General features: G+C 37.5%; 3 protein-coding genes and 1 long non-coding RNA gene across 4 annotated transcripts; 3 read left to right on the plus strand and 1 right to left on the minus strand.

Annotated features, from left to right (window-relative positions):
• The first annotated feature begins 2684 nt into the window (after positions 1–2684).
• VIM1 (Zinc finger (C3HC4-type RING finger) family protein) lies at positions 2685–8131 on the plus strand. The gene is made up of 9 exons (XM_089055779.1): positions 2685–3254; positions 4227–4759; positions 5138–5263; positions 5533–5632; positions 5726–5787; positions 5861–5963; positions 6159–6303; positions 6609–6823; positions 7008–8131. Exons 1-9 carry the CDS (start codon positions 2808–2810, stop codon positions 7836–7838), a joined length of 2562 nt encoding a protein of 853 aa, XP_088911905.1. The 5' UTR covers positions 2685–2807; the 3' UTR covers positions 7839–8131.
• Positions 8132–8624: 493 nt separating this feature from the next.
• Positions 8625–10724, plus strand: LOC103338153 (Protein Transporter, Pam16). The gene is made up of 5 exons (XM_008241345.2): positions 8625–8781; positions 9286–9356; positions 9881–9968; positions 10145–10275; positions 10395–10724. The coding sequence occupies exons 2-5, from the start codon at positions 9354–9356 to the stop codon at positions 10521–10523; spliced, it is 351 nt and encodes a 116-aa protein (XP_008239567.2). The 5' UTR covers positions 8625–8781; positions 9286–9353; the 3' UTR covers positions 10524–10724.
• Positions 10725–12204: 1480 nt separating this feature from the next.
• Positions 12205–14004, plus strand: LOC148915306 (uncharacterized). The gene is made up of 2 exons (XR_016122236.1): positions 12205–12911; positions 13186–14004. It is a non-coding gene; the product is annotated as an uncharacterized LOC148915306 (long non-coding RNA).
• Positions 13077–14881, minus strand: LOC103338238 (uncharacterized). The gene is made up of 2 exons (XM_008241422.2): positions 14400–14881; positions 13077–13796 (listed from the first exon to the last, which is right to left on the minus strand). The coding sequence occupies exons 1-2, from the start codon at positions 14530–14532 to the stop codon at positions 13213–13215; spliced, it is 717 nt and encodes a 238-aa protein (XP_008239644.2). The 5' UTR covers positions 14533–14881; the 3' UTR covers positions 13077–13212.
• Between the last annotated feature and the right edge of the window lie 1183 nt (positions 14882–16064).

The raw sequence follows: 16064 nt of genomic DNA on the forward strand, positions 1-16064 counted from the left end.
TGAAAAACCTTCGTCTTATCCTCGCGCCATAACTCCTTGACCAAACAGAAAATGAAGACACGTGTGATTTGACAACGCATATTAGGTGGTAAAAAAGTCAATAAGCTGATAATGATGGTGGAGTGGGGCCCATGCAATGACAAAGGGTAGTTTTACAAATTGAGTGATCTTATTAATCAAACTAAATATCTTCTTTTGGTGAATTGAAAAAAGTGAAACACACCCAAAATCAACTCCAAAATTAACTTTTTAGGTGTTTTATAAATGGATTTTGAGTGTGTGTAATGATGGATTTTTGGTGTGTTTATAAAATGTTTTGGGTGTTGGGTTTTTTTATAATTTCAACTTCTATTTTGGGTGTTTTAGTGAAACTCCCTTTAAAAAAAAGGGTGTTGCTAAATGAAATTTAAAATTAATTGAGTACACTCTAATAATAAATTTTTATTGAATTACTAATTTATCTTAATATAAAATACAAAAAAAATATATTGAATCGTGAAACAAATGTAATTTTAATAAGTACATCACTCATCATATTTAACTCTAATCAAACCGTCGCCATAGTTTTATCGTCTTTAACCTAACCCTTACTCTTTCACGGGACAACAATACCGTCCACCACATCATCGTCATCGAATGGAGGAAATGCAACTTCACTGAATATGATATCTGGTGGATTGGCTTTTGAAAAAGAGGTACAACTTCCCTCATATGTAGTTGATTTGCCTGGCACCATTTTTTCTAAAGGAAGATAACGGCTTTTGGGTCAATTGTTAATAATATGAACAAGATAATAGCAAAGATCTTAGATGGGTCGATTGCATATTGGAATTTAGTCTAAATTGATTTTGTGTTTCTCGTGTGCTCAATGTTCCAGGAAAAGCAATAGGGAAAATAAAATAAAAATCACTAAAACATGTCTAAACACAATCATATATTCAATTTGGAGCGATAGAAACAAATCCACAGAGGTACCATAACACAACAAGGTGGGTTTGGTGGTCCGATAGTGTTTGGTAGCGAACTCTCCAATGAATTTGGTGTTGTGTGATAGGGTGTAGGGTGTATTAAGGGTATTTCTGGTAATTAAATATGGTGTACTTAGTTAATTTTATATTCTAATTTAAATATTATGGTGCATTTTTAAAATCATATATAATGTACTAAATTAATTTTAGGATTTGTTTAGTAACACTTATAAAAAAATAGTAAATATTGGTTTCAACAACCCTGCTGCTGACCAGACCACCATTAATTGCTCTCGCAAATCCGGGGATTTGGTTGGATTGCTTTAAGTGCCACTTTTTGGATACAGAAAATGGACTTTTTGAGTAATGCAGTTAACTTTTCCATTTCAGAAGATAAATATAACTAAATTACTAGGGTGCAATGACAAAAAAAATATGCACCTTTGATTTCCAATAATGCCCACGTGCAAGCTCTTTAACTACCACAGTGCCATTTCAAAAGTAATTCCCTTTTGTTTTTTCTAATGCCCAAGTACTTTTTGTAACCTTAAGATGATATATTGATCATGTAAATGTTGGTTTGCAAAATTAAGGCAATTATGAAGTCATGTGTAGTAATTGTTAGTTAGGAATATCGATTCAATGTAAAACAAATACATCATAACAAGGAAATGAAAGTAATTGCATCACTCCCTTATTAATAATGAATGAAAGAGACCTTTCCATCACATATAATAAAGAAGAACCTAACATCAACTTTAGTGCAGACATAAGTAAGGTTCCTTATGCTTCAATTTTGTTTCAGAAAAATCGAACTGAATGGATGACATACGTAGTAACAAGTATACTTTTGAATGTTTACACGTATCCATTAAATTTGATTAAATTTATTAAATAATCGATAATCATTAATATTAACAAAAAATGATCATTATTTTGTTGATGTAAAATTTGTCATATACATATATAAAGCAAAAAAGTATAAAATGATGAAACATTCAAAAGTTTTTCAATCCAGGCAATAAATGGACTGGTATTTGACCCCAAGTTTAGGTTATTTCAAATTTCGACTCCTTACTTTTCATGGGTTGAGAGATGAATTGAGCTAAAATTTGAAATTTGTTGGGTTTGGCCTCATGAATTGGAGATGGCCTAAGTGAACTATTTTCCCCCTGCAACACATGAATCACAATATGTACATAATAAACCTTAAAATTCCAAATATATAATTTTAAAAGAAAAAAGTAATTTTTCGGTGTATTTTGTCATCCCAATGTCTCTTTTTAGCTTTTGTTTTATAAAAACAAGTAATATATAACAAATAAACTTCATGGCAGAACAATAAAGGGCCGAAGAAATCATGGGTAGATTCGTCATTACTGCACTAAAATATCATTAAATCATTAAATCATTATGTAATTGTATTTTTATTTTTATTTTTTGTAAAAGGAAATTGTATTTTATTATTTGTATGTGGGAAAACCTGGCCAGGATCGTACAGGCGAAGCGCACTCAAACGAGTCGGAAGCGGGATCGACATTTGGCACCAAAATTTGAAATCAGTCAACGAAAACACTTTTATTTGACTTCTACCAACGTGGACCATATCCCGATTGACACGTACCAACTTCCGCAGACCGCGGCACACCAGATTACCTCCAAAATTTCAAAACCACTCCAACACATTTCAATAACCCGCCGTCCCTCAATCTCCCTCTAATATATACATTCCGAGTCTTTCCAAATCCATCGCTCCTCCAACGTCTTTCCCTCACATTGTCCTTAAGTCTCTTACTCTCAGGCGCATTTAACTTCCCTGTCCTTATCGTACAGTCCTCCATGGCGTACGTTAGCCATCTGCCGTGCGACGGCGACGGCGTCTGCATGCTCTGCAAGAGGAAACCGTCGGACGAGGACAAGCTCACCTGCAAGACCTGCGTCACGCCCTGGCACGTGGCCTGCCTCGTGACCCGACCCGAAAGCCTGGCATCCACTCTCCAGTGGGAGTGCCCAGACTGCACGACGTTCTCCGGCGAATCTCCGGCCGCTCCCGCCGTGAACTCCGCCGGCTCCGGCGAGTTGGTCGCGGCGATCCGGGCGATCGAAAATGACGAGTCGTTGACGGAGCAGGAGAAGGCGAAGAAGCGACAGGAGCTGTTGAGCGGCAAAGCTGAAGTGGACGAAGAAGACGGAGGTCGTCAGAAGGGAGGGAGGGACGTCTTGGATGTTCTGGATAAAATTTTCTACTGTTGCTTCTGCATGCAGCTACCGGAGAGACCTGTTACGGTTCGTACGATTCGTCTTATTCTTTTTCTTATTTTTTATTTTCTTAATTTTTAGAATTTTTTTTCGGTTACACTTGTTCTGGGTATTCGAGTTGGTGTGAGGGCTTTTTGGCACACATATTAGTGTAATTCTTTTTATTTTTATATATCTTGGACTCGTCGTCCTTGTTCTGTGACTGATTATACATGTTCCTGAGAAAGCGTGATGAGATGAGCTGGTTTTCTCTCATTTTGTATTCTTCCGCTTTTGGGGTTGATTATTACGTTTTCCTAAAAGCTTTTCTTCTTTAAAATGATTTTTTTCGCTATTTATGTTTCTGATGCTTTAATTTTAGTCGGATATCCCCAAATTTCTTTAATCTCTGTAGCTTCTCCAACTTGGTTCCTGCCCAAATGTGGAATTGACTAGTTTATTTTGTGAAATTGCCTTTTGTTACCTCTGATCCTGTAATTAGGGTAATGTGGCCCTATCATTTACTTTATGTTTTCCTTTGATGGCGCTCTACCTTTTTTGTTCTTAGTGTAGCAGTTCTTATTAGTTTTTAGATTTCTCTTTTGGCACTCATTACTTTATTTTTTTGGAAATTTGAGTTTTCAAATATCTTCATGATGTACTTTACTAATGCTCCAACTAATGCAAAAGGAGTCTACCATCTGTATTCAATCTTTTTGTTGACCATTTGACATCCTCGCTGGTCCACATAGTTTGGTCATTCCCATATTATCCTGCATGGGGTTTGAAGGGGCGATCTTGTTAACATTTATTCAATAAACTAAGAAACTGCTTGGATAGGAAAATGGGATTTGGAATTATTTGGCATTCGAGATAATTTGTGTTTCAGGCGTTGAATGTGGTCTGTATTCATAATGTTTGTGTCATTGCCTATGAAACATCAGAGGAGAATTAGTAGATTGTTGAACTGATATAGTTAAATCATGTTAATAAAAAATTGTTGTATGCTTTCGTTTCCAGACACCATGTGGACACAATTTCTGCCTGAAGTGCTTCCAGAAATGGGTTGGACAAGGGAAGCGTACTTGTGCAAAGTGCCGCAATGCCATTCCTCCCAAAATGGCAAGTCAACCCCGCATCAACTCTTCACTTGTAGTTGCCATCCGTATGGCTAAGGTGTCAAAATCAAATGTTACTGGGGGTCCTGCTAAGATTTATCAGTTTATACAAAACCAAGACAGGCCTGACAAAGCCTACACTACAGACCGGGCTCAGAAGACTGGAAAAGCAAATGCTGCCAGTGGCAAGATATTTGTCACTATTCCATCAGATCACTTTGGACCTATTCCTGCTGAAAATGATCCAGAGAGAAATCGAGGTGTGCTGGTTGGGGAAAGTTGGGAGGATAGGCTGGAATGTAGACAATGGGGTGTACACTTTCCCCATGTTTCTGGTATAGCTGGACAGTCTAATCATGGTGCACAGTCAGTTGTGCTTTCAGGTGGGTACCTTGATGATGAGGATCATGGAGAGTGGTTCTTATACACTGGAAGGTTTGTCACTTGATCCTCCACTTAAATTGTGCCTTCTATTTCATTTCTCTTGAAGGTTTTTGACGTTCTTTATTTTGTACCATGATAACATTGGTAAAACCCTCTATGTTCTAGTTGTTCATATAAGATCAGCCATTTCCATGGTTTTCTGCTCCAATTCAAGTATTTATTATGTTCACATACTGTGCACAATTGATATAAATTATTATGTTGTTTTTGTATCCAGCTCCTGTTTCTACATAGAGAACTTTTTCATATTTTATCTTTTGGTCACTTTGCTCACCAGGCATCTTGTGTTTATGATCAATTAATTTCTCTTTATTCACTGGTTTCCCTTATTTACTTTTGCTGCCTTGTTTACATGGATGTGCATGTCAGTGGTGGAAGGGATTTGAGTGGGAATAAGCGAACAAACAAGGAACAGTCTTTTGACCAGACATTTGACAAATATAACAAGGCTCTCCAAGTTAGTTGCTTGAAAGGTTATCCTGTTCGAGTGGTAAGGTAAATATCCATGTTCTAAACACACTCACCCTATACTGTGTTAAGACTTGGTCAACTTTTGATTTTTTTTTTCTTAAGTTCATCTGTTATTTGAGGGCTAGTTTGAATGACCATTTATGTTTTGGCTGATTTAACATTGGCTGATCCTATATGAAAGTTTGTTTAGATGAGTCAAGTTCTCAAATTATGTGTCTTGGTATCAATTGTTTGTTATTGTGTTCTAACATTTTCCATTGAGCATAACCTATTCCCTTCCATTTGATTCTTAGGTCTCACAAGGAGAAGCGCTCCTCTTATGCCCCTGAGAAAGGTGTGCGGTATGATGGATGCTACAGAATAGAAAAATGTTGGAAAAAGGTTGGAGTTCAGGTAAATAGATATATGCTATCCCAGACTTTGGAAGTGCCTGATGGGTTCCTATACTTTCCTGAACTGATTTACTGAATGGTTTTGCTCAATTAGGGGTTCAAGGTCTGCCGGTATCTTTTTGTCAGATGTGACAATGAACCTGCACCATGGACGAGGTAAGTTTTAGCTTCTGTTATGACCTCTTCTGTGGTAGACCTTTTTGATTGATCTTTGCAAATTGAACTGCAGTGATGAACATGGGGATCGACCTAGACCCTTACCTCCTATTCCCGAGCTGAAGAAAGCCACAGATATAACAGAGAGGAAGCAAAGTCCATCTTGGGACTTTGATGTAAGTTATTTTATTTTAGTTTTTCGTAACTGGATTTGAAATATTTTATTTTCTTGGTTTTGTAGTCATTGGGGCTCCTCTGTCTTAGAACATCTTGTCCCTGTCTAGGCTGTGGACAATTAATATTCATAGTAGGTCACTGTGGTTTGATATTGTCATCTTGATTTCATAAACTATATTGTACAATGTTATCAGGAGAAAGATGGCCGCTGGACATGGAAAAAGCCAGCGCCTGTCAGCAAAAAGCCTGTTCAAGCATTAAATCCTGATGATCGAAAGAGGTCAAGGAAAGCAATCAGGAAAGCACACAACACTACTGTCCGAGATAGGCTCTTGAAAGGTCTCTCTTTCTCTCTCTTCCTCTCCCCCACCCTTTCAGTCCTACTATAGGAAAGCACACTCACTTCATCAGTATTATTTCTTCCTTCACAATCATCGTTTTGGTAAGGAAGTTTGATATGGGAGATTTGAGCCATTTAGAAAAGACAATATTGACCGCTGGGTTGGTGGTTGTTCTTTGGACTTAGTTAATTTAGACTCTGCCAACAGGTTATTCATTAACTTTGTTTATTGTTGAGATAGTTAACATGCTTATGGTATATGATATCAGATTTCATGCTAATGTTGATTTGTCTTGATCTGCAGAATTCAGCTGCCAAATTTGCCGGCAGGTGATGACTTCACCAATAACCACACCTTGTGCTCATAACTTTTGCAAGTTGTGTTTAGAAGGTGCTTTTGCTGGTAAGAGTTTTGTCAGAGAAAGAAACAGAGGTGGGCGGTCTCTTCGATCTCAAAAGAATGTCATGAACTGCCCTTCTTGTCCCACCGACATCTCTGATTTTCTTCAAAATCCTCAGGTTTGTTGTCATTTGTACATTTTCGTTTTAATTTATTGGAAGATAAGATATAAATCCTGGAATCATAGAGATGACTGCCCCCAGGAAAAAAATTGCTTTTGATTATCCTCTTTTGTCTTCTTGGCATCCAATGAAACATTACCTTATGGAGTTTTACGTTGTCTTGTGGGATTGATCCTGATAGGTGAATAGAGAGATAATGGATATGATTGAGTCTCTAAAATCTACAAATGAAGAGGAGCAGAATGTGGATCCACCTGAGGAGTCAAGTGAAGAAGGAATGGCTGATTCTGACAATGAAGCTAGCACTCAGATGTCTGAAGGAAAAGTCGTTAATGATGGCGGGCAGAATTCTCCTTCAACCCACAAGTCCACAAGGAGCCCCAAACGTGTAAAATTTGATCTCGGTGATTGCTCAACAAAGACGGATGATGGGGAGTTAAATGAAATTCCTGCTGTCCAGGCTGATGGTTTGGAGGGAGATTCTGAGCTGGGAAATCCTAAAGAGAGCAACAAGTCAGTGGCTCCAGTTGCAAAGCATGGGAGGAAAGCTGCTGGTCAGGAGGCCCTGGAAGAGGAAGCAATGGGAGATGATGAAGGAAATGGTTCACCATCAAGTCCTCTGCAGGTGCAATCTGATGAGGATCCACAAGAGAGCAATAAGTCGGAGGCTCCAGTTGCCAAGCGTGGGAGGAAAGCTGCTGGTCAGGCTGGTGTTGGAGCAAAGACCAGAGGAAGGAAGAAGGCTCCGGAGGAGGAAGCATTGGAAGATGATGAAGGAAATGGTTCACCATCAAGTCCTCTGCAAGTGAAATCTGTTGAGGATGCAAAGGAGAGCAAAAAGTCAGTGGCTCCGGTTGCGAATCGTGGGAAGAAAGCTGCGGTTCAAGGCAGTGTTGCAGCGAGGACCCGAGGGAGGAAGAAGGCTCAGGAGGAGGAAGCATTGGGTGATGATGAAGGAAATGTTTCACCATCAAGTCCTCTGCATGTGAAAACTGACGATGATTTTGAATGATTGGTTGCATTGGTGGTTGGAATGTGGAACTTACAAGGGTTTTTGTTGAAGGTTGTTTTTGAGATTTCTAATAGCGTCCACAGTTTATGGATCAAGTTGAAGGTTCTTTTTGGGAGAACCAGCATAGCATACAAACTTTTTTTTGTAAGGCTCAAATGTCTAAAGTCTGCTTGCTTAGATTATGACAGTTCTTTTGTACTTAATGCCAAAACAAAACAATGGCTGATGTAGCTCATGGATCAATGTTGCAAGGTTTCGCAATCATGAAAGTTCTTATGCTATCTATTTCTAAATGAGTCTTGAATTTTGTTGTTATTTCAAGCTTCGGGCCACCAATTGTATCCCCTCTGAAAAAAATTTGATGTTCTATTTTTTCTCTTTGATTAGGGGAGAAGGAAGGAGATTCAAATTTAAGAAAGTTAATTATTAAGTTCCGTTTTATTGTAGTAATAAGCAATTAAGCATACGTGACTAATAGACTGATTAAAATGAAATTTCGCCTCCGTTTTTCGTTGTCTTCATTGAAAAATTACTCAACTACATGTGCTCATGGATGGAGATGCTAAATTTGTAGTATGAAGAGGAGGATCACAATATACCTAATCAAAAACAATATTACGAAGTTAATTTTTTTTTGTTGGGGGGTTGGGTGTTAAGATTTTAACTTAAAATAAAAATGATCTTGGTAAAGGAATAAAAATATTAAAAGTAAGCTCTAGTATTTTTAAGTCGAGATTGACTCGGATTCGAATTTAAAAACCCAACCCGGTGTTTAAGGCCCAATTGGGTTTTCCAAGTTTGTAGTTGTCCTTTGCTTCTTTCTCACTCAATGCCAACAACCTTTCTCCGCTTCAGTTTCTGTAAAACCCCTCTGTGCGTCTAAAACCCTAAACCCCTTCTTCCTTCAACCACAACCCAGACCTGTCATCACCAAATTCGATCTGTAAGTCTCTCTCTCTCTCTCTGTCTCTCTGTTGATGTACTTATATCAGGCAATTTCTGTGCTTTTTTTTTTGGGTTCATCTAAAAAATAATTGCCTCTTTTCTCTAGCTATTCTTCGTATTTGGGACCTTTGCGCATAATATTTTTCCTTAAAGAGAAATTCTTCAGAGAACACTACACGTCTCTTGCTTGAGTTATTTTGTAACCAGAAACTGTATGAAAACTGTTGAACCAGAATTCTCATACTGATGATGAACAATGTGGAAAGATGGTTTTCAATTCATGGGTGTCTTTGGGTCTGTCAAATTTGGTTTCTTGATGCAAGGTTTTATGTCATAAAGTATTGGGATGTTGTCATCTGAGGATGGTGGCATGGCCCTAATGCTAGAATTGTTTTGTATTTCTGTTTCTATTGTCTAATAGTTAGTCAAACCCTGAAAGGCACTGAGAGATAATTGTAATTTGATTACAACAATATCTTACATATCCATTGTGCTATTGTAGGTTTCTTGAATCCTGACGGAATTGCCGTATTACTGTATTTCTGGGTTTTATTCGCTTCTTCGTCAGTGATGGTATGTCTGCTGAATGATACTTGTCTCATAGATTTATTAGTTTCTTCTTCAGCTTCAGGCCATCTTTCGTAATTTTTTTTTTCTGCTTACCTTTTAACCTGTTACTAGTAAATAAGTTTCCGTTGTTGACCCTTTACGAGACAGTTGCTTTTTTTTTTTTTTTAAATTTAAATTTTCCCCCTGAACAAGCTGTCCATTGAATATGCATATAAGACCTTGAACATCCATCTACAAGAAACATCTGATGATATATCTAATTAACATTCCAAAACTTCTAAAAATAAAGAACATCTTAAGAAACAATAGCCTGCTAGTCCACATGAATAAAGAATAAAGGTCTATGACAGAATTTAGAGGAAACCCAATCCGACAATGATGCCCAAAAGCGAACTTTTGCCCCACAAATACCCTCCCCACTGTAATTGCAGTGAACTTTTTATTTTGTTCCATCTACACCACCCGGAAGACAACTGACACCTAAAATTCAACGAGATTTTCACTTAAGCCGTTCTTTGTGTGTACAGGCTGCCAAAATTCTTGCCAATGTGATTGTATTGGGCTCGGCAGTGTTGGGCAGGGCTTTCGTCCAAGCATACCGTCAGGCACTCTCAAGTATGGTTTCTTGCAATCCCAAATTCAGAGCTAGATAGTTTCTCATGAACTCTTTTAAGTTACAGAATACACATGCTGTGTGTAGTTCGTCCTTAGGTTTCTTGCTGCTTTGTTGTCACAAGTATACTTACCAGCTGTAGTTTAAGATAGTTTCTTTATGGTATCACTGAATGCAGATGCTTCAAAGTCTGGTGTTGCTCGGGAAGCAGTACAGAATATCAGAAGAGCAAGCAAATCTATGGCTGAACCAGAGGCAAGGCAGGTTCTAGGTGTCACAGAGCATGCATCATGGGAGGAGATCTCGCAGGTTTGCTTTATTCATCCATTTTTGAACTCTGTTGTTTTCCCTGCATCTAAATGTTAGCGTCAAATCTTCTGAGAGAAATGTTAGTCATTTCATTCTTGAAACAAATTCCCTTATTGTAGAGGTACGACAGCTTGTTCAAGCAGAATGCCACAAAGGGAAGCTTTTATCTTCAGTCAAAGGTCCATAGAGCTAAAGAATGCTTAGAAGGCGCTTATGCGAAGAAGGCTCAGGAGACTACGGATGCATAACTTGTAAGGTCATAATATAATATGTTTCGCTTCTGTTAACATTCTTCTCGGCATTCAGCGTTCGCACGGCTGCTGTATTTGTTCGATCTCCACGAGTATTTCCCCGCTTATTGTACCAATTGTTCCTTTGTTATTACGTTGTCATATTCTGGCATTGGTGGAAATATATACCTTTCAGTGTTATGGGGATCCTTTGTCTCATGATTTTTGAGTTTTTCTATTTAAACATCGCACTTCTATTTATTCACCTCATATTCTAAGTTCACCGCAATTTCTATTTCAAAATTTCAAAATTTCTAAGAAAACCTCACTATCTTCTCAAACTCTCTTTAAATACACACCCACCAGAAAAAATAAATAAAAAAACTCATCTACTTCACACTTCACACCCTGCTATCTTGCCCCTCACCATTCTAAATTCACCTCTACATCACATTACTTAAAAGAGATAAAAACACTTTTGTCAAATGTGTAGCATCATTAGTTTACTATTAATGTTTTTTTTTTCTTGTTCAACAAAGTAAACCCATGTGGCAATTTTCAGATTATATATCAATCAAAGGCTTAAGCAGGCATTGTTTCTTTGCTTCACAGTCAAGGTCTAGTTTTTTTTTTCCCCTCAGTTTTGTTTCTTTAATTATGATGATGATGATTATTATTATTTTTGATTTATTTGTTTGATTATGATTTGCCGTATTTAGGGTTTGTGAAGAGAAGATGAGAGTGTAGTAGGTTTCTTGGATTGAAAGAGAAGAGTATTATGACAATAGGGTGTAGAGGAGATTCTGTTTTTCTAAAACTTAATATGAAGAGTGGTGGGATGTATGAGGTGTGTGTATCTGTATTAGGGTTAAATATTAAGTTGGATGACTTTTTTGTCTTTTTACATAATAATATAACTTAAAAGCTTAATGATTTAAGTATTGGGGTGAACAAAGAAAAATGTGAGATTTAAATAGAAAAACTCTGATTTTTATGTGCTCGATTATTCTAGCTCAAATAAATTTAGTTAATCAAGTCCTAACGCTAACAAGAACGGCATTATATTATGCAAATTGTTCACATATCAAAACATGCTCTAATTAAAACTTGCATTGAATAAACAGAATTTCCATCATGAATGAGCAGGCTCTCCATAATGGATAGTAGCTGTGCTAAACTGTTGTGGCCCAAGTACGGTCCAGCCCGATACTAAATCCGGTCTGGAAAAAAGTACAATAATTTTGGGCTGGTCTGACCTGGCCCGGTCCACGGACGACCCTTATCTTAGTTGTTAAGGAAGTGGGCTGTGGAGCACGTTCACGAGAGCGATCGCTTCTAGTTGAAGTGAATGTGATTCTCTGACAGCCGAAAGGTTTGAAAATTGGAGCCGACAAAAGAAGTTCGAGTCGTCTATGAAATGAAAGGCAGAGGAAGCGTTGGCCAAAAGTCAAAAGTTGATCCAATCAAAATTGCCTCCACTTACCAGTCATCTCTCATTTACACAAGTCAACCCCCAGCGTGGAGACTGGAACTCAAGTCAACTCCCAGTCGGTTTCTTTTTGGCTTCAACCAAAGTTGCCCACCCACTTATTCAGTCATCTCTCTCTCAATGAATGATACTGTTATGTCCATTGCAATGTCCATTTACATGGTGCCGGTCGTATCCATGATTCATGAAACTTAGTTGTAACTGTCCCATTCATGCGTTTGATATTGTGCATGTCTTCAAAGTTGAACACCGACCCATTCCCTAAAGATACAAAGAGAAAATGATATGTGAAAGTTGAAACACACATCTAACGATTTAGGGTTGATCTGTCCATTTTTGGTTGTACGATTTTGGTTTTTAGTCAAGAAAAGGAAAAAGAAAGAGGGAGACTCCATTGTCGTGAGTGTAATATGTCATTAATAAACAGTCATTCTGAAAAATTACTCCGTAAATTTCATATATAGTAAAAGAGCGAAAGAATATACGTTGAAGAATATATTATCATGAGACCGTGTATGAGTGCAAGGCAGAAAAACGTTGTCAGATTGTTATGAGTGCAAGGTAGAAAAACGCGTGAGACCGTTTTCCAAAAGTAAAGCAATCATATAGCTGTCGTGTTTAAACTCCAAAATCTTGTCACCCACTGCCGAATTCGACGACCGTCTTACAAGAGTCCCCACCAAGCTAGCCTACATATTATTCATTCATTTCAAAGCAACATCTTCTTCTTTCCAGAAATCAAATTATTCCCGTTTGGTCTCTGGGTACGTCTTGCTGATATACAAACTTGTGATATTCGACAACTTAATTACGTTCAGTTTTGTATATATGCACACAACATGGGCTTACCATGCATCTGCTAACATGAATCTGCCGGTGCCATGCATGAACATGACCCATGACCCACATCTCTCAAGGTACCTTTTCAGCTATCTTATTTATATGGTTAATAGCTTATAATGAAACTTGGTTTTTATCATGAAGACATTTCTGTCAAATTAACCTCCATCATTCCAACTTTTTGATGGTCTGAACTTGAGTAGATAGCAAAAAATCCCGAAAGAAATTAACGAAAATAAAGCAACAGAAAAACACACACATCAAACTTATAATTACCCGAGTTCACACAGGTTTTCTCTCCTCATCATTATCACACACACATCAAACTTATAATTACCCGAGTTCACACAGGTTTTGCTCTCCTCGTCATTATCATCTTCAGTGACTGCCTTGAAAGTCTTTCCTATATTTATTAGGAAGATCCGAACTCAAACGAGAAGAACCAACCTGCATTCTTCGGAGCTCTTCTTGTTGAGATGGCATGGAAGATGATGTAGAAGATGTGGCGGGTAAGATTTGCGGTCCGTGATTCTCATGAGATGGCAGCACTTGATGAACATTATAATCTACGTTGTTACTTTCACCTTGAACATATGGTGCATAATTAAAAACATTGGAATATGTCGGTTGAGAAATAGCCTGATGAGGAGGATTGGGAACCACAGGGTCTGTAACTTGAACTCGTTCAACATTTTCTGGATTGTTCAAGTTGTGGTGTTGTTGAGTGGTAATTGTGAGGTTGCCAAATTCTGAGCTCTCTTGAACTCTTTCCGGGAAGTTAAGCTTAGCCTTGCTTCCCTTGAAGCTGAGAGCTGCTTTATCATAGGCAAGTGCAGCAGCCTCAGCCGTGTCGTAAGTGCCCAGCCACAACCGGGCTGCCCTAATCGGATCACGAATCTCAGCCGCCCACTTACCCCACTTTCTCTGCCTCACTCCTCTATAGTGTTGTCTCCTCACATTCCCTATTGAGGAAAGCATTGGTTAGAATACAAGAATAAAGATATTAATTTCTGAAAAAGAAGCAAAAACACCAGTTGTATATTGAAATTGATCAATATATATATATGTAGTTTCTATTGAGGGATCCATCCCGTTAAATTATTTGAGGAACACCATTGTAGAGCTCACTCTATATTGTATTTTACTAATTCAAACTGTCTATTTTGTAGATATGCATTCAGAAATTATTTATACTGAATTTGATATCATTTGACCACCAAATTGAATTATTGAAATTTTAGTACTTTTTCGAATCACCTTGTCCGGATGTCCGTATATTATTATCCCGCAGATGCTATTGTAAACAAGAAAGCAATGAGGGGTAGTACAAAATACATTGCATTAATATCCAGATGTTCGCATAGGATAATATATATGCATATATATATTATATTTCAAATTAGGAAGAACAATAACTTAAATTGAAGCAATATTATATTACTTTGGAGAAATGAATCAAGATTGATAACATATAACAAAAGGGTTGGAAGAAAACCATATGATTGGAACAGAAGGAGGAATAAAAAAGAAAAAAAGATTACATGGCTAACAGCATATAACAATACCTTGATCTTGCAGTGCTGGTTGAGATTGGCTTTCTGCAGGGCTGGATTGTGAGGTGATTAATGGATTTCCTTGCACTTGTTGAAGTGGGGTTTGGTCAGTATTTCCAATTACCTGAGCTAGAGCTGAAATCATAACAGATGTGTCTTGTTGAGATCGAGATGAGTAAACAGGGAAGATTTGATCTTCCTCTTTCGCCTCCGATTCATCGGCAGGAAGTGGCCTCTTCCCATGTTTTCGATCCACTTTATGAAACTGGCTATTGATATATTGCTAAATCACCAGCAGCAGCAGCTGATGATAAATATTTGTTCTAGCTTTGATACATGAATTAAATGATATGGCTGACAACTCAACACCAGAGCAGTACAATAAATATTTCTCAAGATCAAGAAGACCAGCAAAGGAAATAAAGAAAGAAAGAGATGGGAGGACAAGATATGAGAGGAGGAGGAAAATAGATGGGAGATAGGGTTTGCTACAGGAATCTTTATACTTATATATATATATTTCGTCTTCGTGGTGTGGACGTTTGAAGAAACCATCCTCCAACATTCCAAACCTTTTATTTTTAAATTAATTTAGTTCAATTATTATTTATTATTACTATTCTACACCTTTTTTTTTTTTTTTGCCAAGATTACTATTCTACACTTGGATGCACACGGATGCAAATTGGGCAAGTTGGACTTCCTTGGAGGTCAACCCTATTCAATTTGATACTAGTCATTCAACTCCCCCTTGCAGATAACCAAACCTCTTTCATGGATGAAAAATCTAGATTTGAATCTTCCAAAAGTGGAACAAGTCTTAGTGGTGCGTTCGTTTAATATTGATGAACTTAGAGCATCCACAATGATGTTCTCTATTTCTTAGCTAAAATTTGGCTAAAAATATAAGAAAGCTATTTTAGGAGCTCTCTAAAAAATTTCAACTCCAACCATACTCCCTAATTTGGAGAGTCGTAAATGCTATAACTCTTTTTTGATTGGTTCATCTATATTAAAAAATAAAATAAAAAATAGCTAGCATTAAATAAAGGTTTGAAATATTCATTAAATTATAGGGAGCGACTAGGAGTCCTTTTTCTCTCTTCAGATTTAGGAGCTCCTAGAGGACTCCCTATCTTAGGAGGTGGATATGGAACGTGGTTGGAGTTGCATTTTTACGATTCCTCCCTAAAATTTGTCTAAGGAGGTGGTTTAGGGAGCCCATTGTAGATGCTCTTAGAAAAGAGAGTTGAGGGTTGGAACGAGTGCATAACAAGAATTCTTGGAATGAATAATCTACATAAACTTGTCTCAACAATAACAATGAATTACAACCTTCTACATAAACTAAATTGACAAAATACATCAAGATCAAGATTTACCTGGTGATGAAGACATCCTTTGGAGCAACACCTTCGTTCTAAAATATGAATATGGTTTGAATATTTTAGGTTACATGGTTTGAATATTCTTATACATAAGGAGATATATAAGAGTTTACATGAGTGGCTTTTACAAGAATTCTTTGAAGATATATAAAATAAGAAAGCAAATCCCTTAATTAATCGAGGAAATAAATCTCTTGAATTATAGAGTAAGATAACAAAAGCTTACCAACCTCGGCTGATTCAGACTACATGCTCCTTTGCATGGTGAATCACAGCCGTCCATTTGCCC

This window comes from Prunus mume, linkage group LG7 (assembly GCF_029339155.1).
Source record: "Prunus mume cultivar Tortuosa linkage group LG7, ASM2933915v1, whole genome shotgun sequence".
Taxonomy (NCBI): domain Eukaryota; kingdom Viridiplantae; phylum Streptophyta; class Magnoliopsida; order Rosales; family Rosaceae; genus Prunus; species Prunus mume.